General features: G+C 52.5%; 1 protein-coding gene across 4 annotated transcripts in view; it reads left to right on the top strand.

The window, feature by feature from the left end:
- DIP2C (disco interacting protein 2 homolog C) overlaps nucleotides 1–24,793 on the top strand; it is a 416,639-nt gene extending 391,846 nt beyond the window's left edge. For all 4 annotated transcript variants that reach the window (XM_043563220.1, XM_043563219.1, XM_043563218.1 and 1 more), the window contains 5 exons: nucleotides 11,972–12,029; nucleotides 14,112–14,186; nucleotides 16,889–17,063; nucleotides 18,688–18,811; nucleotides 21,698–24,793. In XM_043563220.1, the coding sequence (XP_043419155.1) occupies nucleotides 11,972–12,029; nucleotides 14,112–14,186; nucleotides 16,889–17,063; nucleotides 18,688–18,811; nucleotides 21,698–21,950 (685 nt within the window). In that variant the 3' untranslated portion in view covers nucleotides 21,951–24,793. The remainder of the gene's footprint in view (nucleotides 1–11,971; nucleotides 12,030–14,111; nucleotides 14,187–16,888; nucleotides 17,064–18,687; nucleotides 18,812–21,697) is intronic.

Below are 24,793 nucleotides of genomic sequence, written 5' to 3'. Positions count from 1 at the left end.
AAGACTGGTGACAAAGGACAGCCACATTGTGGAAACCTGTGATCAAATAGATTTCCCAAATTGATTTGATTTGTACTGGACTTTCTGTGTCTATTTTTTTATTTATTTTGATTTTTTTAATGTTTAGTTTTGAGAGAGAGAGAGAGAGAGAGCACAAGCAGGGGAAGGGCAGAGAGAGGGAGACAACGATCCGAAGCAGGCTCCACGCTCCGAGCTGTCAGCGCAGAGCCCGACGCGGGGCTCGAACGCATGGACCGTGAGATCATGACCTGAGCTGAAGTCGGACATTTAACCAGCTGAGCCCCCCAGGCGCCCCTCTGCCTCTGTTTTTAATTCCCATTGTTTTCTATGAACCACAGTGTGTTTGGGAGGTCGCCATGGAGAACGTTTTTGCCTCAAGTGGCAAGGATAATCCTGCTCCTACTTCTGGAACAAATTTAGTTCCACTGTGCACAAGGGAAATGATGGCATAGCTTTGGGACTACTTAAAAATGAGTGGGTTTTTTTGGGGTTTTTTTGGTTTTTTTTTTTCAATGTTTATTTATTTTTGGGACAGAGAGAGACCGAGCATGAACGGGGGAGGGGCAGAGAGAGAGAGAGAGACACAGAATCGGAAACAGGCTCCAGGCTCTGAGCCATCAGCCCAGAGCCCGACGCGGGGCTCGAACTCACGGACCGCGAGATCGCGACCTGGCTGAAGTCGGACGCTTAACCGACTGCGCCACCCAGGCGCCCCAAAAATGAGTGGTTTTAAAATATTGTTTCTAATATGTTCATGTAAGATGAATTCATGGTCTCTCAGTCACCTCTAATTGGATCTTTCCTTAAGCACTTGGATTTTGCAGACTTGAGATAGGACAGGGGGAAAATTTTTTCAGCACTTAAAGTAATAGTTTTAGGAGTTTCATCTTATGGATACAATGTTACCATAAAGCTTTCTTAGCTTCCTTACCCCTCCCAACCTGAAGTGCTAAATTTCAGGAAAGCAAGGATAGTCCATTCATCCCTGGTCAGTGGTTAACCAAGGGTCAGGATCCCGTGGGAAGGAGGCACAGAACAGAAGTGCGCAGGTGGGCTTGTGACTCAGTCTGTGGCAGGAGGGGGCTGGATGAAGACAGACCAGCTGGAATGAGACCCTTCTTTTGATTGGCTCCTGGTATGATTGGCGTGAGCCTCTTCGCAGAACCTCATTACACTTCTTACTGAATCTCTGATTTCTGGTCCCACGGTCCTCTGTGGCTGTCCGGGAGGTGTGCCGGGCACCTGACTTGCCCAGACCCTTTGTGGACTGAGCTGACCCCAGAGGTTCTGCCTGGAAGCAGATGACACAATAGTTTCCCTGCCGTTCGATTGGACGCAGGACCTGTTCCTCCTGGGTTCGTGGCCACCCCTTGTGGCAGGTGAGCCTGAGCACATGTGTTCTTTGTGTTCTGTTCCCTGCGTGTCACACAGAAACAAGGGTACCTACATCGTAGAAGCGTTGTGATGATCAAATAATTTCATCCGTGTAAACAACGTATCGTTCTTGCGGGAGTATAGATAGATAGATAGGACCTTGTATATGTAGTTACAGGTTGGCTTTTTCACCTACTAGTGTGTATCGTCCACCCTTATTTCTGCTTCTGGCTGTCTGCAGGCAGGCGCACGCTCTTTGAATTCATTGTTTAGCCAACTAAGTGGCTGCTTCATAATCGAAGATTTAACTGATCAGAGTTGTGGTGCGGGTTTTGTGCATTCCTGAAATACTTCTTATGGAGTATACTTGAAAATCAGACGACTTTACCTCTGGAGATAACTGGATAAAAAAAGAAGAGTTCACGCTTTGCAAAGTGTCCCTTACATGGTAATTTCGGGGTGAATTTCCAGCCTCCATCTACCCTGTAAGGCCAAAATCTTCTCTGGAGTTTGTGGCTTCCTTAAAAAGACATTATTCCCGGGGCGCCTGGGTGGCTCAGTCAGTTAAGCGGCCGACTTCAGCTCAGGTCACGATCTCGCCGTCCGTGAGTTCGAGCCCCGCGTCGGGCTCTCTGCTGACCGCTCAGAGCCTGGAGCCTGTTTCAGATTTGTGTCTCCCTCTCTCTCAGACCCTCCCCCATTCATGCTCTGTCTCCCTCTGTCTCAAAAATAAATAAACGTTAAAAAAAAAAAAAAAGACATTATTCCCTTTTGTCTCCTTCTCCTCTCTTCAGAGTCCAACCCAGTGCACACAGCCTCTCGAAATCTCCTTCTGGGCTGGGTGTGCAGGCAGAGAGCCCCAAAGCCATATCTGAGGAGGCCCTGGGCAGGTGTGGGAGGCAGGGCAGCATCCCAGCCTCGCACTAAGGAAACTTCAGGTGATGGGGGAGGCAGGCTGTTCCCCTCGACTGCTTTCTTTATTTACTTTCCGCCATCCGTCATCCCTTAGAGACTGTACCCCTTTTAAACCCAGTGCTGTTTCTGCTCTTTGCACCCCGTTCTGACACCTGCTGTCCCGTCAGGAGATCCTGAGAGGAAAAGGAGGAACCACAGACTGAGGCACTGAGATCTGGGCACAGTTCTGCCACCACCTGGAAGCGTGACCTGAGACCCAGTCCCTGAACCTCCTGGGCCCTCGTCCCCAGCACGAGGGAGGGAGCTCCGGAGGAACATGCCAGTTCCAGCCCTCTTTCTGGCCTCCCCTTCCCACCCAGTTCTGAATGATTGGGACAGATTTTTGAGTCCCTTCCGCAGTTCAACACACTGTTGAGCTCTGATTAAATGTTCCTTTACTTTTCTAGAACATTTTAGGTTCTTCTGAGAAACTGTTCTGTGGTCTTTTTTCAGTAAAGACCAAATTTAAATAATTAAATGCAAATAAAAAATAAGTAACATAATGACTAGTTTTTGTTGCTAGAATAAGCAACAAAACATGTTGCTTATTCATTAAATCTTATCCTGAAGACCACCACCAAATCCTGTAAATTGGAGTTGCACATAAAATACAGGACAGCCAGTTAGATTCGAATTTCAGAGAAAAGAGGAATAATTTTTTTAGGACAAGTATGTCCCAAATATGCATGGATAGACATGTACTCTAAAAATCATTGTTGATCTGAAATTCACATTTAACCAAGCGTCCTGTATTTTTATATGCTAAATCTGGCCACCCTGCCCTAAAATCAGACATCTGTTCTCACAGCCACCGTGTTACCAGCACTGTGTTTCTTCTCTGACAGTCGAGGGACTCCGTTCACTTCCTGCCTGTTCCATGGGGGAAATCTCCCACTGCAGAGAGCTGCCTCCTGCCGTTTCCTTTTCCAGAAGAGGTTGTTCACAGTCTCCCGATTAGGCGTGAGCTGTGAGCCCGCGTGGCCAGAGTGCCTTGAGCCCCTCCCGGGCATGCCATGCAGGGGGTCCGTCACTGCCAGCTGGTACGAGTTCTGTGGCGTGGGGTAAGGCCCCCTCACGCGTGCTCATGATCTCAGGCCTCGAGAAGGAGAAAGGGTCCGGCAGAACCCCCGCAAAGGGCGGGGCCTCTGTTCTTGCTGTACCTGCTCCCTCAGACGAACTGCTCAGAAGGAAATGCCGGCTGTCCCACGTTAGGTGAGCACCCCGTCACCTCCTTGTCCTCTCTTCCCTCCTCATCGTGTTAATGTACACACACATGCCGTGTTATTTAATTAAATGGCCAGTAGTGTGTTTTGGTAGGTGTGGAAAAATACAGGCCTGTGAAAACCCTCTTTCTTTCTTCCTGGCCCGCCCATTCAACCTGTGTCTTTATATCCTGCTAAGTTACCCTGCTCTCACTGTTAACAAAATAACCACCGTAACAAAATGTTTGGATGCCATTTGATGACAGGATCTTAATATGTTTCACATGTCCATGTAAAGCCAAGGGCAACCACCTAATTCTTTCACATGTGGCTGTCCTATTACTGCCTCAGTCTCATTAGAGACTCAGTCACTGTCTCATCAGAAAGTGAAAGTTATTTTAAAAGGAATGAATCCTAGATACTTTTCCTTAGAAGTGAAGCATCTGTTTGCTTCAGTGAACTCATTCTTCGATAGTCTTTTTGTGGAGGAAAACCCGGCTGCTTGCTCGGACGCAGGCCCAGCCACTGCTCAGGGCTGGTGCGGGGGCCGCGGGGCCAGAGCTGAGGGCTGGGTGTGTGACAGGCGCCACGAAATGATGGGATTCGTTCGTGGTCAGCTTGTGGAAGTGAATGTGACTTCCTCCCACGCCTCCTGCGTACCTGTGATCTTACAGAAAACTGCAAGCAGGCGTGCAACTTGGTGAGTGCTCTTGCCTTCGTCCTTGTGTGCTGGAACATTCTGCTTAAAGGCACGAAGAACTGACAAGCTCAGAACAGACCCCGGGGGAGCCAGATGGACTGATGGACCTCCAGACAGACAAGCGTAGCGCCGTTGAGAACCCGACGAATTAGAGCCCCCAAAATAATGTCCAAATGATTAAATTTTAACTGAGAACCTACCCTCGTTCCGCCTTCAGGTGCACAGTTCAGCTGCATGAAGTGCGTCCACGTTGCTGTGCACCCTTCCCCACCATCCGCCTCCAGAACTGCCTCCTCTTCCCAAGCCGGAGCTCCGTCCCCATGAAGCGCTGACTCCCCTGCCCCCAGCCCCAGCACCCCCATTCTACTTTCTGTCTTTGTGAATAGACTACTCCGCGTACCTCACATGCGGAATCACACGGTGTCCGTCCTTCTGCGACTGGCTTATTCTACTGAGCATAGTGTCTGTTGTGCACACCCTCCCGGGAGCTTCCCGGGTGCAACCCAGCGCGGCCCGAGGGAAGATGATGGCCCTCCACGGGGGCGAGGCAGGTGGCAGTTATGAGGAGCATGGGGATTCCCCTCGAGGCTTGTCTTGGGTGACAGCCAGACGAACGCATCCCCACATCTGCCCGCCAGATCTTAAAAGATCATAGAGAGGCCCCAACTGAGTTCAGTCCTGTTCCCAGCATCGTGTCACCATCCAAGGCCATGTCCTTGGAACAGCCACTGGGAGCAGGAAAGGCACGTGGAACCCACATTCCAAAGACAGAGGAGGGGTGGAGAGCCTCTGAGTGCCCGGGTCGAGCTCACAGGTCAACGAGCGGTCACATGTTTTTGACCACATTCCCCAGCCCGTCCTCAAGGCCCATCCATGTCGTAGCATGTGTCAGAGTTCCTTCTTTCTTACGGGTGAATAGCGTTCCATTGTAGGGATGGACCGTATTTTGCTGATCCATCATCCACTGGTGGGCACTTGGGTGGTTTCCACCTGTCTGCTATTGTGAGCGAAGCTGCCGTAAACATGGGTGTGCAGTTCTCTCTCCTAGACTCTCCCTGCAGACGTTTTAAGTATATACTCAGAAGTGGAACTGCTGGGTCATTGGGTAGTCCTGTTTCTACCTTTTCAGGGAACCACCAGGCCGTTTTCCACAGTGGCTGCACCGTTTTACATTCCCACCAGCAGGATCTGCATCCTCGCCAGCGCCAGTTAATGTAATTTTTTTGGTGTAGTAGCCACCCTAGTGGGTGTGAAGTGTCTCTCGTTGTAGTTGTGATTTGCGTTTCCCTGATGACCAGTGATGTTGAGCATCTTCTCGTGCGTATTGGCCATTCACGTGTCTCCTTTGAAGAAATGTCTGTTCCAGTCCTTTGCCTAACTTGATTAAATTATTTTACTTTTGAGTGGTAGGACTTCTTTAGACTCTGGATATTAGTCCCTTATCAGATAAACGACTTGCACGTGTTTTGTGCATTCCTTGAGTCGCCTTCAGTCACAGAGCTTTTCATTTTGATGTGGCCCAATTTATCCATCTTTCGCTGCCTGTGCTCTTGGTGTCGTGGGATTTTTCTTTTCTTTTCTTTTCTTTTTTTATCAAACCCGATGTTGTAAAACTTTTACTCTCTATGTTTTATTGTGACATTTTTATACTTTTACCTCTTGCATTTAGGTATTCCATCTTGAGTTAAAAGGTTTTAAATGACATTTTCAAGAGGCGGGGGCTGTGTTCTTTATAAAAGTCAATTTCACAAAGACAGAAAGGGCTTGGAAATGTTCCTCGTTGATGGAGGTTAAAGAGACTTTACAACCAAATGCAAAATGTGGTGCTGAGCAGGTCCTATACTTGGGGAGGGGGTGGGGGCGCAGGAAGTGCTGTAATGGCCATTATTGGGCTAATGGACAAAATGGGAATGGGGACCACAGATGAAAATATCAGATCAATGTTAACGCTCTTAAGTTGGCAACTGTCCTGTGACTGTGGATGAGAATATCCATCGTTGTAGGAAATGCATACTAAAGTACTTAGCAGTAAAGGGTCGTGCGTGCATGTGTGTGTGAGTGAGAGAGAGCGTGTGAGCGAGCAGGGCAGAGAGCACACAAATGGTTAGGCAAATGAGTAAAATGCTAGCAATGGGTGAATCTGAGTAAGGGATATTAAAACAGTTCTTTGTACTGTTTTCATTTTTGTAAGTTTTCCACCGTTTTGAAATAACTTTCAAAGAGAAAAAGTTTTAAAAACAAAACTCTTAACGTATGAAGTCCAGGAATGATTTCTCAGGTCACTCTTTTCTCAAAAAGGGAAGGGTGCACGTAAGTTAACCAACCCCTTACTGTGGGAGGGAGCAGAACCAGAACCACTTCTGGCAGACGCGGATCGACGTAGAAAGGGAGCAGAGGTGTCCCGTGGGGCGTAGAAGCAAACTCCAGAACAGCCGGAGGGACTCCCACATTGCCCGGTGCCTCTCAGCGCCCGGCTCCATGCAGGCATCTCTGTGTCTCCCTGGGGGCACATTACCAGCCCGCAGCCCTGAGCTTCTTCCACTTCCTGTGTTAGAAGGACAGCCTGTCTTGAGTCCCTGTTCCTGGGGTGTGAGCTTGGCCAGCGGCAGTGGGAGTCGTGAGCCCCCTCGAGTGTGGGCACGCAGAGCAACATCTTTCCCTAGACGGCGGGGAGGGTGGGGAGTGGCGCTCGGTGCGGCACCTGGCAGCCTCGTGGGAGGTCAGGGTCGGCACGGGTGGGGGTGTCCGTGATGAGAGCGCTTCCTCCCCCAGCTCACAACCGCGGTGTAACCCCGTGAGAAATGCCAGATGCTCTGCACAGCACCTTGCCCCTGCCCCCACAACTACCAAGGTCGTGGAAAACGAGGATGTTCTGAGAGACTGCCGCAGCTGGGACGAGCTAAGGAGACGTGGGAACCAGCTGTCCCGTGGGGTCCAGAAGACAGTCGTCAGCCGGAAGCTGGGGAAACGTGGGCTGGTTTGGCTCCCGAACCGCAGCGCGTTGGTGTGTCCAGGGCCGCGGTCGTTGCTGGGGGCCCAGAGAGAGAGCCTGAGCTGTTCCTTCAGGTTTCCTGTGCATCAAACGCTGCTGTCGAAACATGCTAATTACCTCAGATGACTTTGCCATCAAAGCCTTATGAGCGGACACGGGGTCTTGGCCCGCACCTCCGGCTGGGGTGTCCGCTGACAGACCCAACAGAAGAGGAGGAGTCTGGGCTCCCGTCAGCCTGAGGGAGAGACGAGGAACTGCACTGAGCAATGCCTGGGCCCAGCGGTGGCAGGGGACCTTGGGGGCAGGAGCGTGTTAGACCCGTGATTGTAGAAGGGGCACCCGGGACGCTCGGTACTGCTTTGCCCGTGGCTGTGTTAGGGAAGCACGTCTTGTGTTGTGCCCGGTGTCACTCACTTGGGGTGGCTTTACGCGGTTTTGGGCTTCCACGTCACCCCTGCCACTGCTGGCCTGCTGGCAGTGCCGTGGGCTATGTGTGACCTGGAGCTCTGAGCGCGGGTTCCGGGGCAGAGCTTCCGTTGGGGCAGCGGTGCTTGGGGGGTGTTCTGTTGCCTCGCTCCTGTGGGGGCATGACCTTGGTGCCCCTTCTGTTGGGGGTTTCCTCGTGCCCCTAGCGGTCCTCTCTGGGAGGGCTTCACCTGCAGCGCTCTTAGAATCCAGACTTCGACCGACCGTGAGACTTGTCTCATTGTTCCTCCCTTTGCCCCAGCTGCCGGGAAGCTGGGGACAAAATCCGACCCTAGCACCTCGGGTCACTGAAGCCAGGGTTCGGAACACGCGTGACATCCCGTGTTTTGGAACTTCCCCTCCCTCTCCTGGGATTCTGAAAAACTTGTGCCAGCAGCCTTATAGTCCGTCCTTCAGATGCTTCAGGCTGTTTTGGAAGACGCTGCCGTGTAGACGTGGGCCTGGGAGGCCCCCAGTTTGCAGCTGTGCGTCTGTGGCGTGCCAGGTGCAGGGGCAGACCCGGGGTCCCGTTTCCTCCTCTGGCTGCTGTGGCAGAGCGGGTCGTGGTGATGGGAGGTGTGGATGCTGCACACCCTCCAGGTCACGGAGACCTCCCCGGGTGGCCGGGGCCAGGCAGCGGCGCAGCTGGCAGGGACGGGTACCCACCCTCGGCCTCTGTCTGTCCCCCCTCAGGACACATCTGCACTGGGCTCGTCCGTGTTCCCGAAGTGACATTTCTGGCAGCAGCGGTGGCAGCTGCCGTCATTCTTACAGGGACAGATAGTGTGATTTCTCGATTGTTTCCCGTCTCCTGAGCCGGTGGTGTGATGGGCACCCTGCCAGCGGGTGACGGTAGCTGTGCAGGTGGAGGTGCTCACCTCCCCTGGGTGACAGTCATGGTTTGTCACCCTGTGTCAGGGAGAGGAGGGGGCAGCGTGCTGGGGGGTGGTGAGGTTGCAGCAGCCCCTCCCCCCAGCCTTTTCCACAAGGCCAGAGGAAGGAGCCCTTTGCAGACGGACCTCCTGCTTCAGCACCCTGTGTCTGTAGCTCCTTGACGTCACTCTGGTGGCTGCAGCTGTGCAGGGTGAGGTTCAGATGGGAGTAAGGACAGCACACAAGGGAGGGATTGTGTAGGGAGTGACCGGTCTCCCCACGTGAACTTTCTACCTTGCCGTTGCTTCTTTTCTAGCGAAAGCCTAAACTTCAAGTCCGTATTAACAGCCTCGGGGGAAAAACATGTTTTCGGAAGTCCAGGGCTGGTGCTTGAGTTTGGAAGCGTCAGAGGCAGGCCCTTCCTGACGCCGCACAGCGGGCTGGAGGGGGGTGGGGAAGCAGGTGCGCTGACGGCCAGCAGCAGTGGACGGGGGGCAGCCAGGGAAGGGGCGGAAAATCCTGGTCCCAGGGCTGACAGGTTTAATCAGGTCCCGAATTGTGTCAGACAGATTCTGCCACGTCCACACGAGTCCCCCGGAGAATGATCTGATCATAGGCTCGGTCTCTCTGTAACCTCCCGGGAGACAGGGTTCCGTTTACCATCTCACTTCACTGTGGGACGGAGCCAAGCCCACTCTCGGGCAGGGCACCCGCCTTTGCAGCCTCCCACGCGAGCTGCAGTCTGGCTGTGACCATCCAGGCTGCTTCCAGAGAGCGGTGCTGATGGCGGCACAGACCCGGGGCATCTCATGGACCCTGCCTGGCAGGTGCACAGGATGTACGGAGCTCACCCGACCTGTGAGCAGCACCCTCCCGCCCTGGGAAGGTCAGGCCGAGCAGGGCTTCGCCCGGGTGCCCGCTGTCGCCCTGCAGCCCGTCCAGCGCTCGGTATCAGCATCTCCCTTACAAGCGGGGAAGATTCCTCCTTCCGTGGGCTGCAGATGTGCATTCCGGCTCTTTGAGGACACAGCTTGCCTTTTTCCGTAAGGCTGTTTTATTTTTCATTTTACTCTCTGGATATTTTTCATGTGGATGTGGGACCATCCTCTGTGGCATTTGCCAGTAGGATCTGTGACTTTTTCACATCAGAGCAACCCTGAGTGATTCCAGCACCCCATTCCTGCGTTCCTGGGAAGCTCTAACAAAGGCCAGAGAAGAAACTCCTCGTGGTAGATCCTCCTGTCTTCCACATTTGAGATGGAACGCCTGCTTTCTCAGAGGCTGAGGGCCGTACAGGGAAGGACGGGACACGCGTAAACCCTTCAAGCAGGAAGAGGGCCAAGGAGGCCACCGTCTGGCAAGGCAGATGCCAGCCAGCGTGCACGTGGCCGGGAGCCCCGCTGGCTGGAGGAGACCCACGCCCGTGTCATCTCGCCCTAGATTGTCCAGGCACAGGCCGAGGTAGAAGCCTTCACGGAGGGAGAGAAGGGAAAGCCGTGGACATCCTGGGCACAGATGGCACAGTCCGGGGACATTGCTCTTGGTCCCTTGTTTCCAGCGTCTGGCCCAATTGGTGACCGTAGGTGCCCTGTCCGGGGTCCTCACCCTCCTAATGCAGCAGTCACAGCTGCCGGATACATCCAAAATGCCTGGCGGGGGTTTCCCGCATCCTAAGGTTGTGCTGGCTTTGCGTGGACAGCTGGCAGAGCAGGAGTGTGTCCAAAACAGCCCTAACTTTCGGCTAGGAGTTTTGCTGCCCAGCCGGACCCGCTGGGCTGTGGGGAAGCCCGGCCACATCGCGGGCCCGCCGCCCACCCCCACCCCCAGCCAGACAGCAGCAGCCCTGCCTGCGCGGAGACAGGGCTGTGTGGTGCTGGGACCTCATGCCAAGCCCACCCCCTCTGGGCCCCTGCTCCTTCATCCTGTCTTTCCCCAGCCGCCACACGACTCACAATTTCCCACCCAGGTCAGCCTCCTGTCCCTGCAGCTTTCTCCGTCTGTAGCTCGTTGCTGACATCCAGAAGCCACAGTTGTGCGGCCAGCCACTGGACACAGGCGTGTTCACGTCACCTGACCATTCAGACGAGCTTGGCTTTAGTTGAGGGTAGCGGTCCCAGCCTCCTGACCCGGCCTCTGTGAGCACAATGCCGCCTGGGCCCTGAGAGCGTTTGCCGCTTACAGTTCTGTCGTCGCTGCATCGGGCAATTTATCTTGGATGCTTCGTGTCATTAAGCCTGTTGGCATGTTCTGGAACCGTTGCAGCGGTGTGTAAGATCTGGGCCGCTTTCCTTGGATAGCCCTCATTTGCTGTCGTCAGCATCAAAGCCTTTCCCAAGACCAGCACCAGGGATCCTGGTGGCTGTCGTGCAACCCGAACTGGGGATGGTGAGCTCTTGCACATCATCACGACGCTGCCGCCACCGGTCAGGTGCTCTCCCTCCCGGCCCCGCCCCTGACCACCCTCCCGCCCCCGTGGCATCCCACTTGCAGGTGCTGCAAAGGCCGGCTGTGAGGGAGCCTCGTGCGCCCCCACACTGTGACCAGGGGTCCCCTCTGAGGCCTCCTGCCCCTCTCCTCTGTCCCCTCCCGTCTCCAGAGCACGTGCCAGTCAGCAGGAGGGTGGCTGTGACCACGCAGAGAGTGGCTCAGGGGTGGTGAGCATCCCTCCTCCATGGACACAGAGACACAGCCTCCAGCACCCCTCACTGGGTGTCGAGCATAGCACCCCTCATCCCGAGTGTCGAGCATGGCACTCTGTGAACAAAAAGTGCCCCTAGGCGAAGGAACAGCATCCCAGTCTTGTACCGTGGCAGAAAGAACACCGCGGGGGTTCAGCCAGCTGTGGTTGTGACCAGCACCAGTGTCATCCACGGTTCTTAAGATTAAGCCACCATTAAGTATTTTTTAGTGGAGAAGAGTTTCTTTTCTAGAAGGTTTTGCCGTCTAAATTGGCCAGTCCTCGTGGGGGTCAGATGCACCTGGTTCAGAAGGTCGATTCTGTGCTCTGCGGACCTGGGCCACTGTCCCCATGGCCGGAGCTCATTCGCGCTCCAGTCTAACCCGTACGCCTTTCCTTTTCTGCAAGTGCTGAGTTGAGTCCTGGTTCCTGTCCAGGCAGAATCATTTTCCCGGTGGTCATGCATGATTGGCGAACGGGACTTGGCCTCTGTTCTCTGTGGCCCCTCCTGTGTCTCTCTCCGTGTTCCTGCCGCAGCACAGCTACTGTCCGCTCTGGGATCACTTTTTCCTTGGACATCTAAACAGTGCATTGCATTGGACAGTGCTCCCCAGCAGCCTGACCAGCACTGACCAGGCAGGTGCTAAGTATGGAGGAAGGGAACCACAGGCTCAAGAACGCGGCCAAGTCATACCTTCTCTTTCTCTTTGTAGAGTGCGTTTAGTGGAAAGAGGCTCTCCTCACAGCTTGCCCCTGATGGAATCAGGAAAAGTAAGTATTGAAGGAAGAAAGATGTATTTCTCCATAAACCTGAGTCTTAGCGTATGAGCTTTGACATTTTAAGAAATGTATTTTTTAGAATATTTTTAACAATAGGTTTGGCCATGAGTACAGAAACTCAAAACAACAGTATTTTAAACAAGTTAGGTTTTTCTTCTCTTTCACAAAAAAGAAATGAAACCTCCAGGGGCCCCAGCACTTTCTGTCTTGTTCTACTTTGCATGGATTCTGTTCCTAAGAGTACCTCAGGGTCAAAAGTGGCTGCTCTAGCTCCAGCCATCGTTTTCACATTCCAGCCAGCAGGAGAAGAAACAGAAAAAGGAGGAAAGGAAAGATGCAGATGAAGTTTTCTGAGTTGCCTTGTGCACACTTAAGTACCGCCACCCAAAGTCCGGTCACACGGTCACACTGGCTGAAAGAAAAGTTAGAAACTGGTTCTGAGTGTGTATGGGCCTCGCTATAAACCCAGGTATCGGTTGCTGTGAAAGCAGGCAAGGAAGGGTTATGGTGGGGTGGGGGGAGGAGTAGTTCCTGCCACAGTGGTCATGTTTTCTTTGTTTGTCTTTTTTTTTTTTTTTTTTTTTACAAGTTGAGGGTGAGAAGTATGTTTACACCAAAGCGAAGATTTCTTTTTCATTTTTGGCCCCCGTTGTCCTGTCTCTTCTCCACTTGACATAATTCCAGAAGCATCTTATGTCAGTTCTGGATCCTTTATCATCTGTGTCAGTGTGAGCGCCAGTGAGAATTCTTGCTGCTAAGTTGGTTCTCATGGTAGGACCCTGTGCTTACCTGCCCTAACTCAGCCTTGAGCGAGACACAGAGACCAGAGCCACCGTGTCACGCTTCAGACTAGGGGACAGGACACCCGTTCCAAGAGCTCTTACTGAAGCTCAACCCTACAAGGTCCGATTAACTGAACCCACACGGGCTTCATTCCAAATTTGCAGAATCAGCTTTTGCTTCCAGATGCATGTGGTTTCAGTGAAATTCAAAACGCCTCTAAGCCAAACTTCCATTAAGAAGGAGATGGTCGGGGCTCCCGGGTGGCTCAGTTGCTTGAGCGTCCGGCTTCGGCTCAGGTCACGATCTCGCGGTCCCTGAGTTCGAGCCCCGCGTCGGGCTCTGTGCCGACGGCTCGGAGCCTGGAGCCTGTTTCGGATTCTGTGTCTCCCTCTCTCTCTGCTCCTCACCCCCTCATGCTCTGTCTCCTCTCTCTCTCTCTCTCAAAAATAAACAAACACGGGAAAAAATGTAAAAAAAGGAGATGGTTGATACGAATCTTACGATAAAAGACAGTGACAGGCAGGAGAACGTTGGAAGCATGATTGAGGAAAGAGAGGGCTGTCCAGGCTCTCTAGTCAGAACACGCCTGACAGCACGGCAGGGGCCGCCACCCTGCTCCCTTCCACCACACCTGCCTCACTTTTCGGTCCACACTCATCTCCGAAACCTCGATCCACGGGTGACTTCCTTATTTCAGCATCGACTGCAAACCTCCCCCTTCATCCACATTCACGCGCCATGATGTCAGGCACGATACTAAACACGATTGAAAAGTTAATTGAAATGTCTGAAAATTCCTATTTTTCATGCATCACGCTGAGTTAAGTTGTTTCTGTTCACATTCTTAATGTTTTTAAGTGTTTACTTATTATTGAGAGAGAGCGCAAGTGGGAGAGGGTCAGAGAGAGACAGAGGCAGAGAGAGAATCCCAAGCAGGCTTCTCGCTGTCCGCGCAGAGCCTGATGCAGGGCTCAATCCCAGGAACCATGGGAGGAACTGAGCCAAAACCAAGAGCGGATGCTTAACCAACTGAGCCACCCAGGTGTCCCCAGATTCTTAATGTGAAGATCACTTTAATACAGGCACTATCATTGCAGTAATGATTACAGTGAGATGCGGTTGTCACGCAGTAATTATGTTATGGTATGTAATTTTGATTTAAGGCCATACCACTTTCTAGACAGTTTTAGAAAGGAAAGCAGGCACGTGGCATAAAGGCCACAGCAAGGTTGACTGGTGTGGCATCTGCCTGTCTGTCCACTGACCAGAACGTTCTCCTCTGCCACATAGATCCTCCCGGGGGTTCGGATCATAATTGCCAATCCAGAAACAAAAGGACCGTTGGGCGACTCCCACCTGGGTGAGGTGAGTTCCGGGGTGTCCGCCCGGGTGAGGCGAGCTGCGGGGCGTGCTCAGAGATGGAGCCTCTGAGACCAAATGACCGCCCTGCTGGACGCGCCGGGTCGTCCTCAACACCTGGAAGCACCGCTAAGCCTCAGGTCAAGTCACTGGCTGGGAAGGAACCGGAAATAAGCTTTACCGCTAGAACGAGTCACCGAAGTTCAGGGTTGCAAAGCAGATTTCCGTGAGCAAGTGTGAATGGCCCTCTCCAAAGAATTTAGGGCAGAGGATAGTGAACATACGTGGAGTGAGTTTCCTTACGTCCTAGCTCTTGCCTTTCCCGCACGCTTGCCGGCTTAGTGCTGAGAAGCGCGTCGGGACAGCCATGGAGAACGTGCCCAGGGCACAAGGCCACAGCCTAGAACCATGGAGTGTCAGTAAATGGTCGCAGTTTAGGGAATGACAGGCATTTCCTCTGTCAGAAAGTCAACAGTGGCCTTGACCCATTCGCTCGTATTTAGGAGGAAACCCACGCTGGTTGACCCCCGTTCCTGCTGCCCTAGATCACCCCCTCCCCCACTCAGCCAGTGGGAGGGACATCAGAAAGGGGCACGGTGCACTCACCTTCCCTCCTGTTCTCGGCAAGGCCGAGCCCCTCGCGGGCACTGGGTCTAATGCCCACGTCCTTGCTGCCGTGCCACCTGCCCCCCATGGTCAGCTTCCCTCCTCACAGAGGTTCCCCAGCTGCCCACAGACCTGCTGCCGTCGCTAACAGCTTACTAAAAACACCACTGCTCAACCAACAGACTCTTTTGTTTTAAGCTTATTTATTTGAGAGTGTGAGTGTGAGTGAGGGGAGGGGCAGAGAGAGAGGGAGAGAGAATCTCACTCAGGCTTCCCACTGACAGCACAGAGCCTGACGCGGGTCTCGACCCCACGAAACCGCAAGATCACGACCTGAGCTGAAACCAAGCGTCGGATGCTTAGGCAACTGCGGGTGTTAAGCCTGGTGAGCCACACGGGCTCCCGTCTAGGAACATATTTAAAGGAGATTCCTAAGTAAGACCTGTACAGTATTTTATCCCGTCAGTTCTGATCTTCAGACGTGATCGAGAGATTCCCACGAAGGGCTAAGCAGCAGCCCAACCAGAAAAGGCATTTGGGATGTGAGCAGTGGTCAGGACTCACCACTGTCCTCTCTTCAGCCACCTGTGATGTGTGCTTGCGCCACTGCGCTGGGGCGCAGCGGCTTTGTTTACTTGAAGGACCGTTGATACACACAGTGTCGTGTTAGCGTCAGGTGCACAGCACAGTGATGTGACTCTTGACCAGGACAAGTGTGGTCACCACACAACATGATGACGATTCCATTGCCTACATTCCCTGTGCTGCATTTTTGATCCCCGAGATTTGTTGGCTTCACACCTGGAAGTTTTTACCTCTCGGTCCCCTCCCCCCACTCAGCCCCTGCCCACTGCCTCCCCTCTGGCACCACAGTCTATACTCTGTACTTACGAGTCTGTTTCGGGGCCCCCGGGGGCTCAGCCAGTCAAGCGTCCGACTCTTGGTTTCGACTCGGGTCACGATCTCACGGTTGGTGGGTTCGAGCCCCACATCAGCAAGGAGCCTGCTTGCGACTCTCCCTCTTCCTCTCTCTCTATCTCTCTCAAAATAAATAAACTTCAATCAGTCAGTCAATTCCTAGGAATGAAACTGGGAAGGACAGCGTGCTGTCCTGGGTGCCTGGAGAGGGTGCCAGCCTGTGCCGCTGTCTAGCCAGTGGCCTCGGCTCCAGCCGGGCATCAGAGCCCACTTCACTCTGGTTTTCTGAACAGGAACGTGTCTTCACAAGGAAATTTTGTGTCTGAGAAGAAGGAACAAGTTTCATTGCCCTTACACGATGGTGTCGCTTTTTTCTTTCCTCTGGGGTTGGGTTTGTTCAGCAGGTCCTGACTGGGTGGCTGTGGGTGTGCCCACAGTGTCTGAGAGCCACGGGACAGTGCAGACAAGGTGGACTGTCTCTCACTCGTCCATTTTTCAGTGTAATAAAATCATGAAAACAACCCAGCTCAGAACGTCTTTACTTGAAACACTGTGTAGTCCAGAAGACCCTGACTTCTGGTTCTTTTCCCTGCAGAGACAGAATTGCATGCAGTTTTATGCGTGTTTCAGGGACTTAATTGGCTTAACCTCGAGTCTTTTCCATGGCTCTGCATGACTCATTGGTCACCACTTTGAGTCAAAATGTTGCTCTTTCTCATTTGCCCAAGTGTCACACACACGGGCTGTTTTGTTTCTTGATATTACACACCTTTCCTTCTTTGAGTCGGTTTTGGGTTCTGCTGTTGTGTTGGAATATGTTCCCAAAAGTGTGCAAGCCACGTGAAAGGGAAAAATAAATCATAAAAGTTTTCAACATTTTTCCAAATTGCTTTTTAGAAACAATCATTATATTTGAATAAGTGCAAGGAAACTGCTTAGTACAACATCGCTCACTTGATGTGCCTCCTTTCAAACCCTTCCTGTTCTGACGAGCTTCTCCATAGGTGGACAGCTTGGTGCTCTGCTTCGCGCCTCTGTGTATCCCCCCCAGAAGCCTGCGTGAGACTCACGTGGCCTTGTTCCTGCCTTGAGGGCGCCTTGATCAGCTGCTGCCCTGCGCCCGTAGTTTCTTCCCCAGGGATGTTCCCAGGTGAACTCACCCAATTCTGTTGCTTCCTGAACAGATCTGGGTTCACAGTGCCCACAACGCCAGTGGCTACTTCACCATTTATGGAGACGAGTCCCTCCAGTCAGACCACTTCAACTCAAGGTTAAGTTTCGGAGACACGCAGACGGTCTGGGCGCGGACGGGCTATTTGGGGTTCCTGCGGAGGACGGAGCTCACAGACGCAAACGGAGGTAAGAGCCCCCAGGCAGGTGGGTCGAGAAGCCAGGTCCCCAGGCCCTGAGAACTTGTGTGGGTTTGGGACCCCAGCCCCAGGGGCTCCTCGCACATGCTGGCTGCAAACCAGCCAGGAAGCAGCTGAGTACGGAAGAGAGGATGGCGGGTGTGAGAGTGTCCACGCTGAAGCCGCACGTCGTGTCCTGTGTGCTCTCACAGGAGCCAGAGTGTGCCCTGCCCGTGACACCGCGCCCCTAAGTGCAGTGGACAGACCCCCGCCCCTCCTGCAGCCGCCCAGTCCCAACGAGGCCCGCCCGCAACCCCAGCTGGGCGGTGGCGGCAGGACCTGACAGTGTGGCCTGTCAGGAAGGAGAGGTAGCCAGACGCTCGGGCCGTGGTCGCATGGAGGCTGCTGCTCCCGCCTCTGAGGGCGGCTGGTGCCAGGCAGGGAAGTGACGAAAGACGAAAATGTAAAGTCCTACTTGCTATTAAGGTCTCAGCTACCAGTTCTACTCAAAACAGAGGCAGGACTCTGTTATTTCAAAGGATGGGAGCAGAGATTTCTTGGTGAGATCCTGTCAGACCCCAGCCCCAGGAGGTGACTTTCAAGAAGGCTTCCAGACACAGCTGCATGGCGGGAGCTCTGTGAGCCGGGCTGAACTGGCGTGAATTTAGGGGGAAAGCAAAGCACAAAAATATTTTGGCATCGTGTTTGTATCATGTTTGCAATTTGGGAAAACCATAGGCTATTTTATTGGAGGGTGTTATCTGGGATTCCCAGGACCTCTTCAGGAGGTGGGATAGGTCCCACCCTGTGGCATTTGGGTCGGGGGTGCTGGGACAGCGCTGTTGTCCTCAGCTCTGTGACCCCCCCCCCCCCAAAAGACTGGAGTCCCTGCTGTATTAATAGTTAGAGGCCAGCAAATAAATGTCCTCATCTCATCTGACTTAAAACTGGAAAAGACTTCTTTTCTGGTATTCTGTATGTCGATCGCTTCTTTCAAATACTCTCGGATATACTTACCACCCTAAAGGTTGAGGGTGTCTCCTTACTTTTAAGGAAAGACGGACTGACTGCATGTTGCCCCTGTCTGAGGTTTGCATGAGTGAGAAGATGTTTCACGGTTACATGAGCTAAGGAAACCTTTGTTTATGAGCATTATCAGAAACTCTGCTTTTTTTTCCTACTGAGAGGTAGAATGAGTTTAGACCTCATGTGATGACATCAGAGGGAACCAGGTTTAATTTTGGCTCTGCTGCTGCACCCTGACCCTAGGGCTTTGGGAGAGCACTCTGAGGGTTGGGGTGTGTCTGCCGGCCCCACTGGGGCTGAGGGCTGCAAGGAACGTGGGCTGGCCTACTGCAGGTGCACAGAAGCTGGCCCGAGAACGCACTCTACTCCGTGGTGTTGAGGTGCGGAGCGACGTTACAGGTGTGAGAGCAGCCCTCCCAGGAGACTGCAGTGCTGGCCCGGCCATTTCCTTGGGAGCACAGCGACCCTGGTAGAAAGGAGCTTGCTACCCTCGCTCAGTGGCCCCACTCCTTTGCACCTCGCAGTCAGGAGTAGTTTTAGACTTTGTTTTTAAGCAGCTCGAGCACCGTTGTGGCGAAGTTCACACACGTTTTCCGTTCCCTACACAGAGCGTCACGATGCCCTGTATGTGGTGGGGGCTCTGGATGAGGCAATGGAGCTGCGGGGGATGAGGTATCACCCGATAGACATCGAGACCTCAGTCATCAGAGCCCACAAAAGCGTCACAGAATGGTGAGTAGTGGGTGGACGTGTGCACAGTGGCACGGGACAGAGACTGTGTGGCATTGGGAATGGACGGGGGGCCTGTGCAGGAGAGCCTCGGCTTTGGATTGTAGACCTTTACCTTCGGGGCTGATAACTTAGCCGCAAAAGGGCACTCTTGGCGTAGAGTCCACAGATTGCGGGTTTTCCTGAGAACGATGCGCCTGGAGAGAGAGTCCCGGAAATTGTCACTTACTTGCGTTGAGTCTGCGAGAGGGTCACATGGGGAAAACAGACTGCACACAGGCGCACGAGCAGGCACTTCAGAGTGAGGGTCCTTCACAGGCCGTAAGGCTCAGACGGGAGGCAGTTACACCAGATGCCCTCCAGCAGGCCGGGGGCCCCGGGGCCTGTCCTCCTGGAGCTGGGCTCCCTCCCTCCCTGGTCCATTTGGTTGGCGGTGTTGACGGTGGCCCACGGTGCCTGGGGCTGGCCTGGAGGCCGCAGCGTGGAGCCCTTCCTCAAGCTCACGGAGCGCCTTCACGTGGTGTTTAAGAGTGAAAAGTGGCTCAGCACCCGTAGCTGTAGGTTTGTGCGTTTGGTGGGTCCCGGAGCCAGCAGAGGCCTGACGAAGCTGCTCTCGAACCCAAAGGGAGGCACGTTCCGAACTGTCTTGTGAGCAGTTTTTCCTCGTGGGTAGATTGGCCTGAGATCGTTCATTGCGTCATGTGAGCGGATTGCAGGCTGGTTATCTGTTGGCGTTTACTGAACGGGAACACAGAAAGCTTGGCAGGATGGAAGTGATGGGAGAGCCATCACTCCCCGCACGGTCCTGTGCTTCAGACTTGGACGCGGGCCTGCTCTCCCTGAATCTGCCGAAGCTGCCTGTCCGCTTGCGTGTAGACAGGAGACGGAAGCCCTAGAAAGACCCTGGCCCAGAAATGGCACCGGGCCGCACCCCGGTTACAGCCTTCCAGCTCTGTGTCTGTGAGAAAATACTTCAGACTGGTTTGCACCGCCTCCCTCTAGCGTTTTCTGCGTAGTTGCAAAGGGCTGTCTGCCCCTCACAGGTCTGTGGCGGGTGCTCCTTGCTGCCCCTTGTGGGTTTCTGTTCCAGGGTTCAGGGTTTTGTTCTAAGCACTGCTGTCGCCACCTGCTGTGTGGCCTCACCCGAGGCGTGTCAGGCCCCGTGCTCCGCTCTGTTCACGTGTGCACCGGAAAGACAGCGGCTTGATTGTGCTGGGCTTTGTCCGCCGGCAACCGCCCAGTGCAGCCTACTATGTCGTTCTTGCTCCTTCTTCCTTCCCTCACCGGGCCTGTGCTGCTCCGCCAGCGCACCCTGTCAGGTATCTCGGACCAAGGCTGACACCTGTGTCTCTCGATGTGACTGTGCACAGCGGCATGGTCCCGCTAGCCACATCTTTCCCTTCTCATCTGTCGTCTCCAGAGGTTGACATCTCTGGGCCTAGGAAAGCTCTGTTGGGAGGAGGGAGATGTTGGCCCGCCCACAGCTTCATGGCAAAGCCCTCCCCCATCCAATACAGAAATCCAGCCTGGTTCCTAATGCTGTGTCCTCAGTGTCAAATGCTATAAATAAATTATGCCCAAAGTGGCTACTATGTGTATCTAGCCTGTGATATCACAAACTCAGGATGGGCTCACTCGGGCCATGCAGAGCAACATTTTAGAGTCACAAAGAGTCCCGGCACATCTTGGGAACGGGCCTCGGCAGGACTGTTTCCTTGGGTGCACGCGCTTATCACCAGGCCAAACCCAGGAGCAGTAATCTGTCGAACACATTCTCTGCTCTTTCCTTCCACACTAATATATTTACTGATCGTTCTAAACAAGATGTGTGGGGTTTTTTTCCTGGATAAATGTGTTCTGAAGCTATTGGAAAACATAGTGCGCTTCCCCAATACTCGCTGCCCCGTAGAACCTCTGTGCATCTGGCTGGAGAAGCAGATACCAGCAGCCCCCTGCAGGCCCCTGGAGCCTGGCCTCCTCCTGCACACAGCCCCTTCAGCCTGGGACCCTCTGACCTCCGCGGCCAGTGGAGCGTGCGCACCAGGAGCAGTGGCCACTAACGCCCTCTCACTACCGCCTTCTCACGACCGACCGTGAAAGTTCAGGTGGCTGGCCGCGGAAAGCAGCACCAAGCTTAGGCTTCCACAGACCGGCCGGACCAAATACTCCGGGTGACCTTCCACTGAAAGATCCCAAATAGAATACTTCTGGGTCCATCTCCGATGTTCCTAAGGAATTGCTCCCCAGACAGGTCACCTCTTGCTGCATTAGGCTCATCCCAGACTCAGTACCAGAAACAGTTACTGTGCCCCCGTGTGTGCAGTTGCCCACTGGGTTAGCTGGCCCCAGTGTGACGGGACCCGTGGTCAGCTGCACACAAAGCTGGCGGTTCTTCTCCATGCTGCTCGTGCTCCCTCAGTGCCCCCCTCCCCCTGTGGCCCAGGCAGGGCAGGACCAGCCCCAAAGCCCCAGCTGTTCTCCAGCCTCTGCTGACTTACCCCTGGCCTCATTGCATACCAGCCCCAGGCCCAAGGCGGGGGACACAGGCTTCACCTCAGGGGCACAGCGCACAGGTGGTGGGGCTCCCGTGCTACCCGACCGTGGCGTGTCCCTCGGCAGCGGCTGAGGGCAGAGGGCAGGGCCGCTGTCAGGGTGATGCCTAGCACAGAGATCACGTGCACACGCAGCAGCCACCATGAGTGCCACCGTTAGAAAACGCCAGCGACAGGCTTGTGTGTGGCACTTAACGAGCTGACGGCCGTGGGCTCGGAGAGATGGTCACGCACAGGCACATCCAAAGAGAGCCAGATGGATGGGACTTGTTGACAAGAAAGCCTAGTTGTTCAATAAAAACCTCGCTGTATAGTGATGATTTTCTCTCTCTTGCAGCGCTGTGTTCACCTGGACAAATTTGCTGGTGGTGGTGGTTGAGCTTGATGGGTCAGAGCAAGAAGCCTTGGACCTGGTCCCCTTGGTGACCAATGTGGTCCTGGAGGAGCACTACCTGGTGGTGGGGGTGGTGGTTGTGGTGGACATCGGTGTGATCCCCATCAACTCCCGGGGAGAGAAGCAGCGCATGCACCTGCGTGACGGGTTTTTGGCCGACCAGCTGGACCCCATCTATGTGGCCTACAACATGTAGTCTCGTCTCTGGCTCCCATGGACCTTTCCAGGGAAGGAAGCGTTTTTCCCAGTGTCACTGAAGTTTGCAGACATGAGGGCGACATTCACTGGGATGGAGCCTTTGGTCACGCCTCAGCGAGACTCCACAGCAGTCCTGGTTGGCATGGGGGTGAAATGTGAAATGTGAATTTACCACTGAAGTTTGCTCAGAAGGACTTTGGATTACTGCCTTCAGTTTGTTGGAAAACCCATTTCAAAAACTTTCTTTTCTTTTCTTTTTTTTTTTTTTAATTATTGGATAAGTGCTTTCTTCGTAAATGTGGTATTTTGTTAAGCCAAAATAGCAATTAAAAAATATTCTGCCCTCAAGATGGGTTCTTTTAAACAATTTATGTAGTGTGACAAAGAATTGTTTTCTCTGTTTAATGTGTCATGAAATCTTAATGACATGGACCTTGTTACTGATTTAAGCCATTGCTAGATCTTATCCTTTTAGGAAAGTTTGTTGAGGTACGAGGAAACCTTCCAAATAGCACCTTCCAATTAGATTTTAGCAGCTTTCTTTGTCAGAAATGTACTGAAGAAACAAAGGCTAGCATACGGCCTTGGAAGTTAGCATAGAGTGAGAAGGAATTATACATAAGGTGTATTTCGGCAACTATCTTGCAGATAACTTTGTACTAAACTAAAAAGATAAAATAAGTTAACTTCTTCATATGTAATTATGTACAAAACGTTTAATTTATTTTGATCTCTTTAGAAGTATAAAAGAGAAAAAACATTCAAGAACATTAAAGTCTTGTAATGTTTGCTAATATAAAAAAGTGTTGTATTATCTTGCGTGGATAGTATCACAACAAATATATATATATGAAATATAAATTCACTAATGAACAAAGGAGATTTTAAAGTTTAAAATGCAGAACCTGTCACTTGCATGGTGTCCCCTCCACTGTACTGTAGATAAAGAGAGATTCTCTCACACCCACTTTGCTGATGTGAGCAATCACAGATTGCCGGTAGCCCGGTCTAAATGTTTCTTCTAGAACCAGAGACCAGCAAGTGAAATTATTGCCATCTCAGAGATGGGGAAGGAATTTGAGGCTAAATGTGCACTATCTTTCCTTTGCTGTGGGGGCAACAGCGAACGGTGTGCCAGCATGTGCTTAGTACGCGGAGCGGGCATTAGGGAAGGCAGGTGTGTGTGGCACTGTTCTCTTAGCTGCAAGAATTCGCTGCACAATGTTCTTCATCATTTTTGTTAGTGTCACCCCTTTTGGTCCTTGGTATGAAAAGGAACGATATTCTGTGGTCATTTGCACCGGGTTGTGTTGATTCCCCTCAGATGGCCACTGTATGGAGTGGACAGAGTGTCCGGAACAGCTTTAAGGGAAAAGACTCGCCTAGGAGATCGTCTCCTCGGCCAGCTCTCTGGGGTTCCCTGCCCCGGCGTGAGCAAAAGCCACAGGGAACTCGCGTGAGCTGCCCCCGGACTCCTAACAGAGCCACTGGCCGGAGCAGGAAAGCCTCACAGCTGCCTTCATCCCGCCACCTGTGGATGACACGTTTCTGATTTCCGTCTCTTGCTGCTGCTGCTGCCGCCGCCGCCGCCTCACACGCCTTCCAATTTTCATGTCTCACCTGTACACTCCTTGATTGAATTGGCCCATCTGTGTCCAGCCAAGAAGAGGTATCAGCTGTCCAAGCGTGATTTATCTCGTAACTGCCCCAATATGACCCCGCAGTGGCTCTCGTTGCTAGAAATGCATGACCAAGATTGTTGCTGGGCAAACTTTAGATTCTCTTTTCGTTACATTGTAGGCAATGTCTTCACCTGCCTTTGCTATATGCGCCAGCAGTAAGCCCTTTGCTAAAAGAGAGTTTTGTTTGACTTCCGAGATCCAAGGCTACTTGTTTTCTTAAAATTTTAAGTGGCATTTTTAAAACTTTGTCTGCATGTGGGGTGCATCCTTCCATCTCCACAAATTAGTTGATTTTTAACATATTATTTGACTTCATTGCTGTGTGAATATTTCTACACGCTTCAGATACACATTCCTACAGTCTTCTGCTTCCTACGAGGGGCGGGGGGAATCCCCACCACACACAGAAAAAAGACATTTTCTTACACATACCAACCTTGTTTAAGGGGAAGGATGGTTTAAGGCTTCAGATCATGTACTGATTAGGAAACACAGTTGCAGGATAACTTGTGAGGTCTAGCTGATGTCGGAAGCAAACAAACCAGGTGTCACTTCCAGTAGGAAGGCGGTGCGGTGGTGAACATGGTTAGTGACGTCCTATCATCTCTCATGTTAGAGTTGAGGTCAAAGGGTTGGGGGCTGGGATCAAAGGTCATTTGTGCAAGAAAAAGGAAAGGAAACCCGTTTCAGCAATAAAGAAGGATCGTTCTGTATTAGAAATTGTGCTGTAGATAAATCATTCATGAGAATGTAACAATGTTTGTCTTGTGACCTTGTGCTTTTGAAGTCAGACAAAACCGTGTAATCAACTTGCACAAAGAAGGGTACACAATGAACATTGAAACACAGACCTAACCCAACAGGGCGGCTTCCTCATGGTGCTTGTTTATTATATATATTTAATCCTGCTTGACACTTTACCCAAGGGAAACTGTCCCTTTTATCAGTTGAATGTTAGCAGCGTTATTTCATAGAGTGTGGTGACTGGTTAGAGAAATTCATGTACTCAACCAATCACGGTTTCAAACAAAATTTTTATGTGCAAAGGACGGCAACCTTCTCGTATGTTAAACCACCAGTAAGCTTTGTACATCTGTGATAACGCCTGTTTTATATTCAAATGAACAAATAAAAGCTTTTATTTTTGTTGCTCTGAAAA

This window comes from Prionailurus bengalensis, chromosome B4, assembly GCF_016509475.1.
Source record: "Prionailurus bengalensis isolate Pbe53 chromosome B4, Fcat_Pben_1.1_paternal_pri, whole genome shotgun sequence".
NCBI classification, from domain to species: Eukaryota; Metazoa; Chordata; class Mammalia; order Carnivora; family Felidae; genus Prionailurus; species Prionailurus bengalensis.
Note: the sequence above shows the minus strand (reverse complement) of the source record. Positions and strands in the feature narration are given on the sequence as shown.